The sequence below is a fragment of the Pelophylax lessonae genome (genome assembly GCF_965119305.1).
Source record: "Pelophylax lessonae genome assembly, chromosome: 1".
Lineage (NCBI taxonomy): Eukaryota > Metazoa > Chordata > Amphibia > Anura > Ranidae > Pelophylax > Pelophylax lessonae.
Genome location: NC_138768.1, coordinates 372,160,586 through 372,180,553, shown reverse-complemented (window position 1 = coordinate 372,180,553; position 19,968 = coordinate 372,160,586). Strand labels below are relative to the sequence as shown.

General features: G+C 41.1%; 1 protein-coding gene across 3 annotated transcripts in view; it reads left to right on the top strand.

Moving 5' to 3' along the window:
* The window catches only part of TJP2 (tight junction protein 2), a 186,385-nt gene that overhangs the window by 146,237 nt on the left and 20,180 nt on the right, over nt 1–19,968 (top strand). For all 3 annotated transcript variants that reach the window (XM_082243994.1, XM_082243993.1, XM_082243992.1), the window contains 7 exons: nt 2,751–2,817; nt 5,872–6,022; nt 11,273–11,381; nt 13,683–13,893; nt 17,666–17,853; nt 18,975–19,070; nt 19,165–19,244. In XM_082243994.1, coding sequence (XP_082100120.1) covers nt 2,751–2,817; nt 5,872–6,022; nt 11,273–11,381; nt 13,683–13,893; nt 17,666–17,853; nt 18,975–19,070; nt 19,165–19,244 — 902 coding nt within the window. The remainder of the gene's footprint in view (nt 1–2,750; nt 2,818–5,871; nt 6,023–11,272; nt 11,382–13,682; nt 13,894–17,665; nt 17,854–18,974; nt 19,071–19,164; nt 19,245–19,968) is intronic.

The window sequence follows — 19,968 nt, the reverse complement described above, 5'->3', positions numbered from 1 at the left end:
GTAAAGGGAAGTCCCCGAAATGGGACACAGATGGAGATCCGGCCATCCTACCTCCACCGCTACCGCCGAAGAGAAGACCCGGTGTAGCATGAAGATGTGTCCCCTTGAAACTTGGTATCCCTGCCGCAAGTGCGCATTCGCCGGTCTCCATGTAAAAAAAAAACCCGGAAGTGATGTTATGACATCACTTCCGGGTACTTGGCGCCGAATTAAAAAAACTGACAGCATTCAAAACAGCCTAACTTGGCGTTTTGAATGCTTTTCAGTGCCGAGGAGGGGTTTGGGGTATTTTAGACCCCCAGATCCCTCCACAAGGAGTACCTTTTTAGAAAAAAAATATTTTTTTTTTTTTACATGTCTGAAAATATCGACCTATACCGATATCCGATGACCAAAATATCGGTATCGGCATTTAAAAAACTATATCGGTCAGTCACTAGTTATAACCCTCACTATATACAAAATGGGGAAAATCCCACTTTAATCCCTTCTGGACCGCCCCACGCAGATATACTGCGGCAGGGCGGCCCTCCTGCGCAAAATTATGTACCTGTACGTGATTTCCTGCAATGGGTCTGGGGAACGCGCACCGCCAGCAACCCTCTCCCGCTCTGATTGGACACAGCGAGAGCCACTCAGCGGGTACGGCGGACCCGATGTTTGCCGCCACCCCGCAGTCATTCTCAGGAGAGGCAGAACGACAGTCAGCCTATGTAAACAAGGCAGACCACCGTTCTGTGAGAAGGGAAGATGGAGATCTTGTGTTTCTGCTATACAGGAACACAGATCTGTCTTCCCCCACCAGCCAAAGCATCCCCCACACAGTCAGGAGCACATTTAACCCTTTGATCGCCCCTGATGTTAACCCCTTCCCTGCCAGTGTTTTTAGCACTGATAACAGTATTGGTGTCACTAAGGCTGGATACACACTATACAACTTTTGTTGTTAGATTTCCTTAGATTTACCTCCAACTATGTAGTGGAAGGGCTGGCCTGATTGCATACAAATTGCAAGTGTTTAGGTTTGACCTCCTATTATATGGTTTTGGTAAATCTAAAGGAAAAAAATCTACAGAAAATTGTATAGTGTGTATCCAGCTTAAGTGTCAGATTTGTCTGCTGCAATGTCTTATCTTGCTAAAAATTGCTGATAGCCGCCATTCCTAGTAAAAACAATAACAACTCCATAAATATATGCCATAGTTTGGTTTGTGCAAAAGTTCTAGCCTCTACAGTCAATATACGCTTATTGGGATTGTAGCAGAAGACCTATTGGCCTAAATTGATGAAGAAATTAGATTTTTTTTTTTTTTTTTTATTGGGTATGTTTTTTATAGCATAAAGTAAAAAATATATATATATATAATTTATAGCACAAAAAAAAAACGGCAGAATTAATGAAATACCACCAAAAGAGAGCTCTATATGTGGGGAGAAAAAAGGACATCAATTTTATTTGGGTATAGTGTCGCAAAAAATGTGTATTGCAAAAAATGGCCTGGTCATGAAGGGGGTAAACCTTCTGGGGCTGAAGAGGTTAATGGATCATTGATATAACGATCCCCCATCCCTTATTTTCCCTAAACAAATAAAGGGTTTGGTGAGTGCATTTTCAGTCTTGGGTGGAGATCAATGTGGTTGGAATTTTCAATGGGGAGAGTAACAAAAAATGAAGAATCACTGAAGGTGGAATCCAAGATAGATTGAATTTTTATTTTAAAAGCACTTTTGATACTTGTCATGTTTTAATTTTATCCATTGACACACCTATGTACCGTGATTGTAATTTTAAACTGTTTTTTTTTTTTGCAACTATTTCACTTTATGATGGTCGGGGTTGAGCGTTTTTTTTATGGGTAGCGCTGCATCTATTAAAGTTTTGCACTAGTAATATGAGATTGTATCAAATGTCAGTAAATGTGTTATTCTTTGGTAATACAAAAAAAATCTAGATCTGGTTTTCAACTGAAGGCATTGTGTAGTAGACTTTCTTCTGAGCATTGCCTAAAAACTCCCAAACTGTGGAGCAATGCTTTGCAGAATGGTATCCTATTAAAATATAACAGTTAGTAGCAGGAAGCTTCTCACCATCTAGCCAAGCACAGATCGGCTTAGTTGGATGTGTCCACTGGCTGTACTGGCCAGGAAATGGTGCATCTGAAACTGGAAGTGGCATCACTTGCGGCTTCATTATTTGCACGTGAGATCAAGGCATGGATTTGCCTCGGTCTCACAGCAGTCTCCCTTCCCTAGTCAGCGGTTGTGTTCTTGGGTGCCGGTAACAGCGGGAGAGCTTGATAACCACAGGGGAGGAGGCACCACGATGCCAACTCTCTGAAAGTGATCGACAGCTATGGAGCTGCCGCATCACTTTCACTTTGAAGCCGGGAGCTGGCTGAACTAATTGCACACAGGCTGATGGCTGCTACTGGCCAATATGGTCAACTGACTGAAAGAGGGATAAAAAGGACATTGTGCAGGATTGTGACCTGGATTTTTGCATGAAGATTGGTATCAGATTCCATTATCCACCATCCAAGACTTTTAGATTTGTCAATTTCCCCAAAAATTCAGGAAGTTTTGGGTGCCAAAGGCGGTCCAACACCATATTAAGTAACGGTTTTGTTGTTTTACATACATACATCTTTCCATAATTTTGTCCAACCCTTGTATATCTGAAGGTCTTTGTTTTTGTGCCTGTACATTATTTCATTCTAAAAATAGGATTTATGTTTCTCTGGTTCATACAGTAGAAAAGCCTGTAGTGGTTCGAAAGCAGTTTCTGCAGCCAAATCCTGAAGATTTGGAGATATATGGGTATGTTTTTGAACATTTTGAATTTTATTAGTTAACCTGTCCGCATTTGATGAAAGATATTGTTTTAAAGTGAAACTAAACACACACTGTTTAATTTACATAGTCCCTTCTATTTCTGTATGTGGATCATGGCCCAGTAATTATTTTAATAATGAAAAAAAATCAAAGTATCTTTTTCCTAATCAATATACAGCTGTCACATGACCAACATCTGTCCCAGCCTGTCTGCAGGGAAACATAATCAGGAGGAGCTTCTATTCCTGTTATCAATCAACTGTTTTAAATCGTCATACAAATATATATTTAAAATTAAATCTAGATTATTTTGTGGAAATGCCATGGTGTTGGCGGATTTCTGCCAGTCACAGCCTGTGTCTGTGAATAAGAGGGAAGTAAAGCCTCCATTAATCTACATGTAATATCCCTCCCTCATTGTGTTTAGCTGTTTAGTGGGCATGGAGGAGGAAGGGAGGGAGTGGGCTGTCATTTACCACTGTGTATATACCGACATGTTTGACTCCATAGTCACATGGGCTGCTAAAGATGTGATGGGAAGGAAATGCTCAGCATAGAAACTTGGTGGAAACTTGGTGAAAACTGAGCATGTGCAGAGTTGCCACCATAGCTGCAAAATCGCTAGCTGAATTGGGGATATGAAAAGAAGGGGGAGACAGAGAATGAGTGAGTAGGAACAGCATGTAATACACCATTTGTTGATAGTTTTTACGATGTAGGTTTGTGACACTACCGTAGGTCTGACATTTTTGTGTACAACTTGGTGCGAGTGCCAAGTTAGAGCTAAATGGCAGTGAAACTCAGCTTGCTCTGGTGTTGCTGGGATTTTCAAATGGAAAAAGGCTATTGAGGGTTATTTTCTACAACTGGAGAGTGCAAAATCTGCTGCAGCTCTGCATAGGAACCAATCAACTGATTTTATTGTCAAAGCTTGAATGAACAAGCTAAAGTTAGAAGCTGATTGGCTACCATGCACCACTGCACTAGATTCTGAGTTCACCCGTTTTAGTAAATCTCCCTATGTGTAGGTGCAGATGCGTATAGTTAAGACGTACAGTAGCCCATAGTAAACACTCAGATTTCAGTTCTTTACTGTCAAAAAAGGCAAACATGTTGATTTGTATAGCTTAAAGCTTATTGCTCTTTAGCTTGAATGTTGAACGCCACACAAACCGCTAAATACACAACTGAAATCTATAAGTATACCGAAGATGTTTATTAAAAGAATTGTAATTTTGTCCTATGATATACACAGCCTTGTCAGAAAATATAAAAGAAGTAATGGGGATTTTGAGTGAGGCCAACCACTTTACCAAAATGGTATATAAAGTACATATAACAAAATAATTAATTATAGTTAACATATGGACTTTATATACCATTTTGGTAAAGTGGTTGGCCTCCCTCAAAGTCCCATGACCTCTTTTATATGTTTTGTATACATATTTATGGACGGAGGCCCCCACTGTGGTTGCTCTGGATCACCAAACTGTTTCTAGATTTGACCAGACTTTTCTCTGCAGTATTTATGCAATATTGTTAGATCATCATCTTCCTGCTCCCCTGCCTTTGATTGGACATTAAAGAGGTAGCTTATAACTTCTAATAAACATATATTGCAAATAAAAGAGGTAGCAGCAGACTGGTGAGCTTATCCCTCTGCTCTTACCAGCAGAGCTCATGTGCATACAGCAAAGCCTGAGTGCTGTCCCTCCTTCTCAGTTTTATCCTGTGCTGTAGAGGGATTTTATCCAGACATGGGAGTAAAGCCCCGTACACACGTACCGATCGTCGGCCGAACGATCGGCCGTCTTTTGTCCGAGGGCTGTCTTGTCTGTTGAAAACTGCAAAAGACTGCACACGAATTTTGTCGGCCAACAACAGCCGACTGCAGAAGTGATGTCATGTGATGGTTAACTTTCCCTGTGTTTTTTCTTCTCTGAGCATGCCCAGTCTTGCAAATCTGCTGTCTGTCGGCCGAATTCTGTACTGACTGGCGAACAATCGGCCGTTCTGGTGTCAGCATACAAAAATTTTAATGCTTGCACGACAGATTCTGTTCGGCCGAAAGTGCGCTGTCGGAAGCATCATACTAACAAGCCGAAAATCGTCCGATCATTCGGCGGCCGAACAGTTTCGGCCGACAATCGGTACGTGTGTACGGGCCTTTAGTCACACATGTGCAAGTCTTAACCTTCAAGTTCAAGCAAGTCCCAAGTTACTGTGGCGAAAAGCAAGCAAGTCAAGTAGAGTCCCTGCTAGAAGTCAAGCAAGTCAAGTCAAGTCATTTGTTTTGGTCAAGTCACAAATCAAGCCAAAATACTGATCTACCCCAATTTCCACCTTTTAAATCAGTTAAAAGTCAGTGCTCAGGAAAGGTTTTGTTTTATTTTCAACATTAACAAAACTGCTTAGTGTTTTTTTCTTGGCATATTAAAGAAACACTTTGAATGCCCAAACAGCTCAAAATCCTTCGTCCGGTCATGTTTCATCACCACAGTCACTAAAAAAATGTTAAGTATTTCCATTGTTAAACAGCCAGTGTCCTAAAAATCAGAACACACTGAGGTGTTTTAAGTGACTGTGGTGTCAGAAACATAACAGGCACATTAATTTTGCTTTAACACATCTTGAGAAAATGCAAATATTTAATAACTTAAAAAAGTAAAGTCATTTTGAATCGTATGTCTCAAGTCAAAGTCAAGTCTCAAGTCATGAATACCAAGTCAAAGTCAAGTCGAGGCTTTTATTCATTTTAGTCAAGCAAGTCTCAAGTCCTCAAACTGGTGACTTAAGTCTGACTTAAGTCTGACTTAAGTCAAGTCATGTGACTCAAGTCCCCCATCTCTGGATTTTATCATTAAAAAAAAAAAAAAAAAATGAATGCTTTTAATAAATATAGTCTGCCATTAATTTTAACTTTAGTGAATAAGCCTGACCATTTCGCCACAAGCTCTGACAAATATCAGACACTGTAAATAATATAAGGCCAACCTGCAAACATTAAAGTCCTTTTTTTTTTTTTTTTTTCCTCTTTAGGCCTAATACCAGAATGATTCAGTTTCGAAAAGGTGACAGCGTAGGCATGAGGCTTGCTGGTGGTAATGATGTTGGTATATTTATTGCTGGTGTTCAGGAAGGAAGTGCTGCTGAGCAGGAAGGCCTAGAAGAAGGAGATCAGCTGCTCAAGGTAACACTTCACATTTTACAGCTTGATCTAATGCAAATGCAGTCTTCAGATTTGGTAGTAATTTCTTTTGCATTTGCGCGCTATTCTTTTTTAATATAAATGTACATTTACATTGAAGTCCTAGGTTCCTTTGGGTTTTGGGCTTCGGTCAAAAAACAAGGTTGTCATATCTGTTAAAGCTCCAATCAAAATGTTTTTTTTTTTTTGTTTTGGATAGAGTGGGAAAGACATAACTTCCTTCAGGTTTTTGATGCTGGCTGTGTCCCCATAGGGCATATTTCACCTAACTTCCAGTCCCCTTGTCACTAGCATGGGAAATAAAGTCTGAAACACCAAAAATAGTAAGCCTATGGGAATATTTCCCCTTATCTTTTGTTTCCATTATGTCTGGTGTGCCTGTGTGTACCTAGAGAATGGAATTCTAGAGTAAATCTTCCCAGCAGTGACACGGAAAGCAAAAAAACGTACCTTATGTACTCTGTCCAAAAATAGTGAAAGTATAGGGTAGCATTGGACTTTACTTACTCTCCCCCCCCCCTCTCCCCCCCCCCCCCTTTATTACTGCATTACAAATTGAGAGGATATAAACAAACGTATTCATTCGATGACGGACACAGCTCCTGATCTTCTTTATCCAATCATTCATTCTTAATCCATTGGGTTATACCCCCCCCCCTCCCCCCCAAGGAGTAGGACACTAGGCAGAAAAAAAGTCTGGCTATTCCTATGGGCAGTCCTAGGGGGTATACTCCCTCTCCCTGCTTTAGGTACTCAGTTTCTTTTCTGCCTAGTCAGGAGTAAGGACCCAGTTCCTCGCTGGGAACCCTGGTCCTGGCAATTTATTTATTTTTAGATAGATTTTTTTTTTCTCCTGTCTTTCTTTCTTTCAGGTAGACCTGGGCCCCTCCATGGGACAGTCAGACCCCTGGTTGTTCCTTGTGGGCCATCTCACCCTCCACCCCCCCTCCTTCACTGATGCTGGGGCTGTGTGGTAACCTTGTCCACCTCCTGGGGTGGGGGCAGGGTGCTGTGCTGGTGATGGGGGCGGGGGGTGCATCACCGGCGATCAGCTATGTGGGGGGGGGGGGGGTGTACCTGGTGGGGGCTCCTTCCAGGGCCCCCATTCCTGCCTGTGCCAGTTTCTGAAGCTTATGGGATCACTCCTGGGTCCCAAGGCACCTCGTGTTGCCACCGTTTTCTTGTAGCCTAGGTGCTCAATGCACGGCGTCCATGTTTGTGTAGTCCGGCGGACATTTTGCAGTGGTTTGCCATTGAAAATAGCGGCGGCCATGGCAGTGGAGCCCCCTGGGCAGAGATTTTGGCGGTGGGAGCCCCTTCTTATCCCCTGGTGCTGACTCGTGGATCTTTTCACCTACTGCTCGCGGCACGTGCAGTGCAGATTCTCCTGGTGGCTGCAGGTGCCTGTTTATGCTGGGTGGTGTGTCTGGTGGGGTCTTCTCCCTCTCTGCTGAGGATCGATTAGGTGCTCGGTTACTGGTGACCGGGTGATGCTGCCGAAGTGACGGGGGTGTCCCTTAGCAGTGTTTACACCTTTTTTGTGGGTTCCCCCTATTGATTCATGAAGTCCTTGGAGGTGGTTTTTGGGCGACGGGCTAGCAAAAAGCGCCCCGCGCTTTCCTCTGCCTCACCTGCTTCCTTAGATCCTGAATCTGATTCGGCCACCACGGACATGGGGCACTCTGCTGGGTCTGCAGCCACACGTCCTGAGTTCTCAAATAGTGAGGATGCAAGCAAGCTTAGCCGTTTATAGCAGCATAAATAGTATCGCGAGCCTTGCTAGCTATGCCGTTGTCAGCGGAACTGACATACACTGCCTGATGTTGTTAGGGAGACGGCACACATAGTGTGCCGTGAATCTAAGGATGAACTGCACATGCGCTGGTGATGTATTCAAACATTGCGGGGCATATTGTAAGAAGATTACACAAGTAAGTAAAGTGTAACAGGCAGCAATCATTAGCGTTACTGACGTAGATTACAATGTGATAAAGTTTTACTGGAGTTTACAACCCAGTTTATCCCAGAATGATGACTGGAGAATTATCCCAGAGCTAGTGCCCTCTGTTTCTTTGTCATCTGCACAATGACTCACTCAATTCTTTATAGTTCAAAGGACTCTGTTGAAGCTATTTCAATGGGACTGCAGACCTTCCCTGGAATGTCCACGCGGTCAGAGTGCCCCTGCAGACTTAATCCACATGTTGTGGAATTGCCCGAAACTGGTCAAGTTCTGGCATAAGCTGATAGATACTATTATAAACAACATAAAAAATGGCCTCCTTCTAACGATTGGGAGATCCATTATACCTGCCAGCTCAACAGAGATAACCAGAGAGGAAACCCATCAGTAGCTGAAGGCGTTATTGCTGTCCTATAATCTAGACCGCAATCAGTTCTGGTGAGTTTGCATGTCAGCTATCTGGTGAAGGCAAGACACCACGGGTGACGCCTGAAAAACATTTTTTGCACTTGGCAACTTTGTACTTTATTCTTTTTTCACTTGGATTTGCTATAAAGGACACTTTTTTTTTTTTTTTTTGTAACTAAGAACATTTGTGTATTTAATGTCTTTAGAGGTGTCGTATAATTTCACAGTTAATTGTGTTTTACTGCAATATTTTTATGTTGTATATAAGTGTTGGTATATTTGCACTGATTGCACGCTGCTGTCATTTGATTAATTGAGCGCTGACAACACATTATTTTTTCTATGTTGGATACTATTAATTCCAAACACAACTAAAATTGGATTAAAAAATTTGCCTTTTAGGAAGTTTAGGTGAAGAGACATTTCCACAGGAGGCTAGGGTTCCAGTAACCAGGCTGCTGTTTACAGCACATAAAACCATTGCATTGAAATGGCAATCACTCCACGTTCGAGGAGTGACGCTTACAGACTATAACCACTTTATTAAAAGAGCAGCAGGTTTACAGAAAAAAAGGCACACCAAATAAATTCTGTAAATTGTGGGAGCCATGGCTGGTGGTTCCTGGACTGGCTCCCTTCTCCCTGATTTCCTGTAAGGTTGTTGCAATGTTATAGACTCCTTGAGCGTACCGATTACCTGTTTCACATGGCCATGTTGTCCGTTCCCCAGTGCAGTGCACCTCTATGTTAGCCACATAGGCCTTTAAAGTGCTCAACGTGACTGAATATGTATAAGTATAAGTAACTCTGTAGTACAGTAAAAACACCCCGTGAAGTGAATAAATACATAGAGTTCATAAATAATAATAAGTATATTGTGACAGTCCAAAATCGATATAACAGTCCAAAATTAATGCTTCAGCAGGTAGCCAGTGAAGGTAGCTGAAGATAAGATAAAGTGCTCAGGTGCTGAAAATCAGGTTCAATAGCATGCTGCAATGGTGTGGTGACAGGGTGACCTCAATCCTCTCCCCTAGATTCTTCCACTTACCGGACTATGTGGACCCCCAGACCTTGTAGTATAAGGGTCATTCAGGCAAAGTCCGGCATGTAATCCGGGAAATGATCTTTAAATCCTGACTGCGACCAATGAATATCTCCTATTGGCTCCCGGCAAGTTTTGACCATAAGGAAGGGTAAAAACCCAAATAGCGTAATATTGCTACAATAAGTTTATTAAAAACATCCAAGAATAAAACTCACATTTGGTCTGATAAGTACAGGCGGTGAATGTCATATATCGGTATATCTCTGGGAATACGGTGTGCAGCGGGCCCCCTTGGCTCCGGCGTGCGTTCCACCGCTACCGGAAATGACGTCACGAAAGGCGTGGAACCGGAAATTGCGTCGTCACGTTTCGCCTCCCACTGGGCGTTATCACAGACATTGCAGCATGCTATTGCACCTGATTTTCAGCACCTGAGCACTTTATCTTATCTTCAGCTACCTTCACTGGCTACCTGCTGAAGCATTAATTTTGGACTGTTATATCGATTTTGGACTGTCACAATATACTTATTATTATTTATGAACTCTATGTATTTATTCATTTCACGGGGTGTTTTACTGTACTATAGAGTTACTTATACTTATACATATTCAGTCACGTTGAGCACTTTAAGGTCTATTATACCAGATCTGCGCTGTTTGTCCTTGCATTAACATTGTTTAAATCCTTTTGATTTCACGCACAGCAGCACTTTTGGAGACACTTTTTATATATCACCATAGCTCAGCTTTAATTTTTCGTTTCACATAGGCCTTTACAGGCATGCTAGAAGAGGGGCCCTTTACAGGCTGAAAAACAACCCCATCACCAGCACAGAAGAGGAGCTTTTGGGCAGAAAAAACACAGAATGCACATAAATGTGCATAAACACTAGACACAAGTTCATGCAGTTGGCTAGAATATATTATTATATACGTGGATTTATATGCAATACGCTAATTTTACTGCATTTAAGCAACTTTTCTCTTGCCAGGAACAAAGATGTTCAGAGGGGCTAAGCAAGACCTATGTGCCTGAGGCCTATAGAATGTCCAACACCCATATTTGTTGGTGAAACCAAATACATCAGTTGGAACATGTCTGGTTCTGTTTATATCTATTTTCACTCAAAACTGACTTTTCTTGTTCGGTTTAGTGCATATAAAAGAAGTCCAGTGGTATGCGATTCTAAGTAGAGCAGCTGCAGCACAATGCATTTTTCAGTGCAATTTTGTAGTGTGACCTTGCACTTTTTTACATGTTTCCCATGCTGATGTGTGGTGTTGTGTTTTTTTTTTGTAGGATATTTTTTACACAAGACTGCAAGAAATGCACTACACGCACGCATACATGTGTTTTACACGTGTTTTTGGTGCGTTTCAGTTGTAGTCTAAAATTGTGTTGCAGCTGCACCAAAGTGGCACCTGCACTTTTTCAAAAAACTCTGCGACTGTGAGGCATTGATGTGAACAAGCACCATAGCGAATAATGTGATTTCCATTGTCATGCAGTACAGCACAGCAGCAGCTGCTTAAGAAAACGCACTAGTATGCATGCGGGCTCAAGCTGCTCTGTAACCATATTTATGCTGACATTTTTATTATTGATTTATAAAACTCCAATGGTTAGAACAACTTTATTTAGTCATCTGATGGGTAAGGAGATGGGAGATGGGGGGGGGGGGGCTATTCTAGCTTTACTAATAGCTTTAGAATTATGTGCACTTCCTATGTAAGGTAGATGACCATACAAAAAAAATATTTTCCATGTTCTAAAATCTCTCCTTCATTTATTCTGTATATCGCTATCGTAGGTCAACACACAAGACTTCAGATGCATTGTTCGAGAAGATGCAGTTTTATATTTGTTGGAAATTCCAAAAGGAGAAGAAGTTACCATTTTAACTCAGAGCAGATATGATGGTAATTGATCTTATATGTGTTTAAGAATGTGAATGGAAGAAACACACAGCCTCTCCTTTTTTCATACCCATAAATGTTCATTGTTTGGTTTAATGTGGCATATGAGGTTTAAAGCTGAATCCAGGTGTGATCTGTATTGCATAATTCTATTGGTCCACCTTGGACCAATAGAAGTAAAGCATGTCTCATACCTGAGGGGCTGCTGGAGAATCTGGCAATCAGTGTAGTCTGCTACGTAGCTGCAGTCTCCCGTGTCCTGTGCGACTTCCCCTGTGCACACTGTCCACAGTCGGGTTGCTTGCTCGGTACTGCTATCATTCACAGAACCGCTTGTATTTGTTGTCAATTAATTTAAGGTATTCTCTGATTGGATGAGGTGGTGATTGTGACATCACCACCCCTACTTTACATCTCCAATTGTTTTGCGGGCTCTGGGCCACACTGAACTGCACTGATTCTGCAGCAACAGGTATGCTCTGACAGCTTGTACGCTCATCCACTTTTCTTACTTGTCATTTACACATTTTTCTTTTTCACTGTTTTTAATTTTCATTTTTGTGTTCTACATAGCAAATGTATAGTAGTACATTCAAATGGTTACAAGTAGCAAAAATGCACACAATTGGGGTGAACAACATTACTAGAGGCTGGCAGTTGCTGTTTGTAGAAAAGCACACCTTGTCTCTACTTATTATAATGTTGCAAATAGAGACTGATCAACAGAGGTGGAGAGAACTTAAAGTATTACGTAGCCCAGGACCCTGCATTCACTATATCTGGTCTCCCACAGTACACCGAACATGCGAAATGCAACATTTTTAGTAAATATAAAGTGCTAAATACCTTTTCTCAGCAGTATATAGCAGTCTTGTTACTTCTGTCAGTGTCTGGTTAAAGCTTGGAGCAGGAGTTTTCAATTTCCCCTGATTGTCATATGAGGCTGCAGGAATCCTGACCCTCTGTCTGGACAGTGCTGATTGGCCCTGTGCTGATCACATGCACTCTCCCAAGAAAAATCTCTAGTAATACACACCAAACTGAGCATGTGCAGAGTACCCCCAAGGCTCTGTACTATCAGGAGATAGTTTGGGGACTGTGGAAGAAGGGGAAGATCAGAAAATACATGATCAAACAGCCTTTTCACACAATGCACAGGATTAACTCTTTAGATTCCACAGTGAGTATAACCAGCATGCTTCACTACATATACAGACTGATTTTACTGTTGTGGGTTTAGGAACGCTTTAATGGATTGGGGAGGAGGGTGAAGGAGAGGATTGTGGAATGGTTAGGGGAGAACAGAGCTTGTGAGTAGCCCCTTTTTCACAGAAGCAAGAGTTCTGCATCAAAGCCTTTTTTTTTTTTTTTACTTAAAATAATAATCTTGATTTCAGCACAAAATGGCTCCCTCTGTGGTTTAAACAGCAAGGAATGGGCACTATATACCTGCAGACACCAGGTATATGTACCTTTTTTTTAAAACCTTCTGCTTCAACTGAGCATCTGAGTAGCAACTTTTAAATATAGAGCTAGCTCAAAAATACTTAGGCTTCTTTCACACGGCCGCTCTGGATTTCTTCTCCGCTCTGGTGCTTTTTTTTTTTTTTTTTTTTTTCACGGAGCGGATGACATTTGTGTCATCCGCTCCGTGTGTCCTCATATCATCCCATCCGTTTGCGGATGATATGTGGACCTAATGTAAGTCTATGGCATTGCGGATGACACCGCTGACATCTGATTTTCCTTCCTTTCCGTTTTTTGAACGGATGAAAAAATAGGGTTCTGTTCCGTTCCAAAAAACGGAACAGAACTGAAAGGAGGCAAATCGGATATCAGCGGATGGTATTCCGCTGACATCCGCAATGCCATTGACTTACATTATGTCCGCAAATCATCCGCAAAAAAATAGGATGATTTGCGGACACACGGAGCGACCGTGTGAAAGGACCCTTACTGTGCCTATAGCTATTGGATGACTAATACGACCTTCCCAAAGCATTGTTTAGGAGGTAAATTGCACAGAAGTTCACAAGAGGGAATTCTAAAAGTCTTGCTTAATTTGTCTGGAGAAAATAGTTTAAAACTAAAGTTAAAATAATTTAATAAGCTTTGAGGAAAGCAATTTTACTTTCCCAAAGCTGCTGTTTAACTAGCGAGAGTGCCAGTTTAATTACATGTCCTTCAAATAGTGAACAAGCCGAAGTTCTTTGCTACCTAGAACAAGAGCTGTAGCTCCCACTCTGGCAGTACATTGATTCTCAGAGGATTTTCTTTGATATAGCTTTCATCTTTTGTTTCCAGTCTACAAAAACATACTTGCCTGTGGCCGGGGAGATTCGTTCTTCATAAGGACTCATTTTGAGTATGAGAAAGAGGCACAGCAATTTTTAGGATTCACAAGAGGCGAGATTTTCAGGGTGGTTGATACACTATATGATGGGAAGCTTGGCAGCTGGCTGTCTGTAAGGATCGCCAATGAATTGGAGAAGGGACTTATTCCAAGTAAAAGCAGGTACTCTTTCATCTGTCCTTTTTAAATTGTTGTATGTGTTGTGCACTTATATGTTCTGTTATGTGTAGTCTTTTATCCTGAAAAAATGTCAAGTGCAATCTCTTAGTTTGCTTTTTGTTTTTTTCTTCTTTACTATTGTATGTCACTGATGTCGCACTAGCATATTTTGTTTGTTTGATTTTTATAGATGTAGACGTAGCCTAGGTTCGCATTCACCTTCACACTATGAATCTCGTATAAATTGGACAGGACCTGCACTACGTTCCTGTTCAATTCACATGCAATTTAGTGTGGCTACATGGGCTCAAATTGTACCAAAGTGGCGCATGCATCAATTTTGGAACCTGGACTGCAACTGGATCGCACGGTCGTTCGGTTTGATGAGATCCAGTGCAGGCAAACACACTACATTTGGGGTGTCATTTAAGATTACACTGACACCCATTGTGAATCGCAAGGGCAGTGCAATCTGAATGCGGTGCAGGAAATGCGCACAGGTCGTGAGTTTTCTGCACTAAATTCTAGTGTGAATCTAGGCAAAGCGACGCCCCAAATGCAGTACCATGCAATCCAGTTGCAGTGCAGTTCTAAAATTGGTGCATGAACACAATTGGTAAAATGCTGTGTGATTTGAACCCATTCAAAATGAAGCCTTCTTTGGTCGACCATGGCGAAGCCTGTCCTGAGTGGAACGTGTCCTGTTAAACCACTGTATGGTCTTGGTCACCGTGCTGCAGCTCAGTTTCAAGGTCTTGGCAATCTTCTTATAGCCTAGCATCTTTATGTAGTGCAGAAATTATATATATATATATATATATATATATATATATATATATATATATATATATATATATATATATATATATATATATATATATATATATATATATATAAAAAGAAAAAGATGTACTATATACCAATGACACCTCTCACCTTTAGTTCATTATGGCAAATTGGGTTCAGAAGGAGCCATACAAGCAATCAAGAAATTATACTGTTAACCCCCTAATAAACAGGAGGAAACAAAACCAAATTTAAATCCCACATCATTTTGCTTAGCTCGCTCTGTTACCCAACAAACAGTTGTTCAAACTCTATAAAAACAACATATATATATACCCTGTGTTATGTCATGCACTTCTGTGGCTATGATTAAGCACTTATTTAGTGTGAAACATGTCAGTCTTTTTATCCTGCTCCCGTGCTGTATGGGTTTTTCTCTGAAATAAATGAGAGTTAATTGGAGTGCGGCTTTCCAGACTTCTTTGTTCACTGCTATGCATTGTGCATTTTGAGCCGGCAACCATCCATTACTCCATCCTGAACCGAGGTATTATGCAGTGGCTCTATCTGTAGCGGTGATTATCTTCCAACTAGAGTGATTTTACGGTTTTGGGCGGCGGACAGACGTCAGTTCTTCCAAGCAGAGCGTTGGTCTCCTGTCCAGCCTCTCTGGGGGAGTCCCAAACTGACTCCCTTTTTGATTTATTTGATTCTGGATCCCCAGATGTGGGCACGCTATGGCATTAGGACCCTAAGGGACATTATGCCTGAGGGAGTACTGTTAACATTCCCTTAGCTTTCACGGTTGTTTCGACTACCAGGTTGGATGTTTTTTCATAATGCTCAGCTTCGCCATGCCACCAGAGCTAAGTTTCCCACTCCTCCATCTAGACCCTGTTGAAGAATTGCTGTCTCAGAGTGGTCTTGAGAAACCTCTGTCTGCTTTATACGGTACCCTGTTAGCTACTGACTCTCCAAAAATATACAAATTGTGGGACCTATGGAAACAGGATATTCCCTCTTTGGACAAGGAGGACTGGGTGGATTGTCTAGAGCAATGCCCTAAACTGGATAAACGAATACAAATTAAACTTTTACATCTTTTTTTTTTTTTACCTCAGTGAAACTCCATAGAATATATCTGGATAGGGACCCCCACTGTCATTGTTGTCTGACACAGCTGGATACCTATCTTCACGTGTTGTGAGAGTGCCCCAAAATTTCTGCCTTCTGGTCCGATGTATTTGAGGTGCTCAACCTTAGGCTCAAGTTATCAGTCCCTATCTCAACAGAGTTGGCTCTGTTGATGTTCAAATGTCACACCAGAGTAAGCTATTGATTTCATACCTGTTATTCTATGCAAAAAAAGAAATTCTCGGCAAGTGGTCCTCCCATACTTCTGCTTTGTCATCTTGGGAAGCCAGGATTGATGCTTCATTGCCTCTTTACAAGCTGACATACATTAATCATGGCTGCCCTTGGCAATAGACAAGGTCTGATTGCCATGGACCTCTCAGTAGAGTGAATTAATCTGCCACCTTCCCCTCCCCCTTCCCATGTTCAATAGATCGCAGTAGTCTGGACTCTCCCTTCTCCCCCCCCCCCCCTTCCCCCCATTTGGAATAGGCCCATTGGGTATATAATGTATTCTTAAACATATATTGTCCAATTGCTTCGCTTCTTGCTTACTGTTTGGCTATTGTCTACCTTTTTATTTTGCTCATTTCATTGTGTTACACCATGTCATACAGTTTGTTTTTTCATATACACTGTATTTCTATACCTTCAATAAAGCAATTCTGATTGTTAAAAAAAATGTATCAAAAAACACTTTTGCAGGATCACTAAAAGGCTGCCTGTTTTGTCCCTATGCAATCTGTAGCTGAGGCAGCGTGATGTCACTCCCATGGCTAGCGTTTGAAATTCAGCAGCTTTAGGCCAGCGACAGTACAGCACTCACTGCATGTGGCTACAGAGGGCGCTATTGTATAGGGACACACAGGCAGCCTTCTTAACCATCCTGCCTCTGGGCAATTTCTTGTGTTGCTAGCAAGCAGAATTGTCCATGCGTCATCCGCTTTAAGTGTATCCAAATCCATATTTTTATTAGTTTTTTAGGGTTGGATGGAACAGCGAATATTTAGAACCCATGTTAGACATTTAATGCAGTCCAACCCCCCCCCCCCCCCTTTGGTAGTTTTTCTCTCTATTTGTCCTGGTGACCATTGTCACCCAAGACAAGATCTGATCGGGAGAATCAGCATTTTACAATTGTCACCAGAACAGGAGATGAGATAAACCTAGTCAATGGGGACACTTATTCCTGAAGACAGCAGTCTAAAGCTGGCCATATATTCTACAATTTTCTTGTTCAATTTCCTTTAGATTTACCTTAAACTATGTAGTGCAAGGGCCTGCCTGATTGCATACAAATTAAGTGTTTAGGTTTGACCTCTTATTATATGGTTTTGGTAAATCTAAAGGAAAATTGTATAATGTATGGCAATCCTAAGAAGGGAATCCCCTCTTGTAATTTTTTTTTTTTCAAGCTTCCTATTGGGTCTCCAGGACAGTGAGTGAAATCTCTCCAAAGGGATACAAAACAGCCAAAGCTAAAAACAAAGTTGGGAAAATTCTTGGTTTCTTTTTTGTAAACCATGTTAAAACTTAATAAAAATGTATCTGATTTGAAAAACAGTTTTGTCTTTGGATATACTTTCATTCACTATGGTAACCAAAGCCCCCCTTTCTATTTACACCCACTGGGCAGAAAACCTCTTCAGTGCTGGCTGTGCCTGGCCAGGGAACCATGTAGACTTGAATGAGACCATACTCTGAGGGTTTCTAATCTTGAAGTTTAGTTTGGTATACTGTATATGAAGTTCATTATTTAAATGTGTAAAATGTATATTACATATAATATGTAATGGTAAATGATATGTATGTTGCATTATGATGGTGTACCTATAGCTATGGGTTTATGTTTCAGAGCTGATCAGCTGGCCAGTGTACAGAACGCACAGAGGTCTGCAGCTGGAGATAGGGCAGACTTCTGGAAAAATCGAGGCCAAAGATCTGGAGGCAAGAAAAATGTGAAGAAAAGCCGTGATGACCAGGCATCTCTTTCTCTAATCAGTACCAGGTTTCCTGCCTATGAGAGAATCTTATTGAGGGAAGGTGAGAGAAGCTCCAGTGTACTTCTGCACACATAACTATTAGGTTACACATGATTTCGCATATCACAAGCAATGTCTCTGGATTCTTCTAAATAAGCATTTTCTAGTTCATGTAATACATTATTTTCTGCTGGTGGTAATAGTACTCTGGATTTAAGTATGTCTTATATCAGCCTTTTTCAACCAGGGTGCCCTGAGGTTTCTTCAGGGGTGCCTTGGCAAAATGCCAAAAAATTGCCCATTAATTGTATACAAGCTGTCGTGTAGATGAAGGCTGCCTTTTAGTTACACCAAGTCACAGATTTTCATTGTGCACCATTACAGCCTTCTAGCTCCTGGCGTCCTAATGACTAATGCCATCATCAGTTGATGAGGAGGATGTAAATCACTTGCATAGCATCCTTGTTTGACTTTCCCCTGCCCCTCTTCAACAGTGGTGGGGTCACATTAGCTGAGTAATGGAGAAACATTGGAATACTAGTCAGTACCAGTTTGCAAAAGTGCGTTTGCTTTGGAAGAATAAATTGCCTCTCACGTTTGGTGTCCTACTTGGACTTGTGGCTGTTGCTTCTTTCTGTAAAACTATTTGAATCGTTTTTACATTTTAGAATAGGGTGCCTCGAGATTGTTCATAATTTCTAAAGGGTGCCTTGACTGAAAAAGGTTGAGAAACACTGTCTTATATAGCCAAACAAACCTGAAGTATTTGTTATGCAATACTGAGCAGTCATGGATTTGGATCACCTGATCATCATGAGCAAGATGGGTTGAGTGTAACGTGTGAACTGAAGAGTGGACGGGATTTGCAGTGACAAATTAGGAGCTCTTCATTTGTTTTCTTTATATTTCATATGCAAAACTTAGTTTTATGGTTTGTACAATACAGCTTGCTCATCTCCATTAGTGAACATTGCACCACTCGTTCAACCACAGATATCATCATTTAAAATATCAGCCTAAAGGAAAATGCTTTTTCTAACAATATTATTTGTGATTTTCTATTTTACAAATGTCTTACTGAAGTTTATCAGGGATAATATGCATAGGACAAAAATAGAAAATGTATTATGATGGGTAATTAAGCTCCTAATTTTTATGTTCATTTTTTTTTTTTCTTCACAGCTGGCTTTAAAAGACCGGTTGTGTTATTTGGCCCGATTGCTGATGTAGCAATGGAAAAGCTGGCAAATGATATGCCAGATTTGTTTCAAATAGCAAGTGAGTAAATATGCACCTGTCATTCGCACCTTGTTTTACACTTGTCTTAGCTGAAAGTAAATAATCTTTCTATCCCTTTATTTTACTCCTGCAGAGACAGAGCCAAAAGATGCCGGCTCGGATAGGGCGAGTGGTGTAGTGAGGCTGAATACTGTTAGACAGATCATTGAACTGGTAGGTTTTACAAGCTTATACATAATATGAACTTTTGCTGCGCGATTGATGTTGACTGAATAGTTTACAATATATATATTTCTGAATTCATAGAATGTAAACTTGTTCTTGATATTTTTTTTGTTAATCTATTCCTTCTGTAAAGCAGAATATTCAGAGATTTATGTTTTTAAAATTATTATGTAGGTAAAGCTTTTAAAACTGTCCAGTTATGTTGACAACATTATGTTACAGTTGTAGATACAGAAGTATTGCACAAAGTAATCATATAAATAACATTCTTCCCGTGGCATGATTCCTGTATTACACTTACACATGGAACTAAATCCAAATGGATTTGGCACGAACTTTAAAGAAGAAGCATTACTTAAAAATCTTTGTTAAATCCCCTAGGGCAGTGGTCCTCAACTCCGGTCCTCGGGGCCCACTAACAGGCCAGATTTTAGGTATTACCTTGGGGAGATGCAGACTAGAGTACTGCAATCACTGAGCAGCAAATGATATCACCTGGCATGTATTTCAGTTATCTTGCAAACCTGGCCTGTTAGTGGGCCCTGAGGACCAGGGTTGAGGACCAGAACCCTAGGGGATACACCTAGCACTTGGTCCCGTTAACATCAATCCAGTTGTTCAAAAACAAAATGAATTTATTATTCTTTCAGTGCTGTAGCTCCATACCTGTATGAAGTCCAATTTATGGGCATTCCTGTGGGGGAGTTACAGC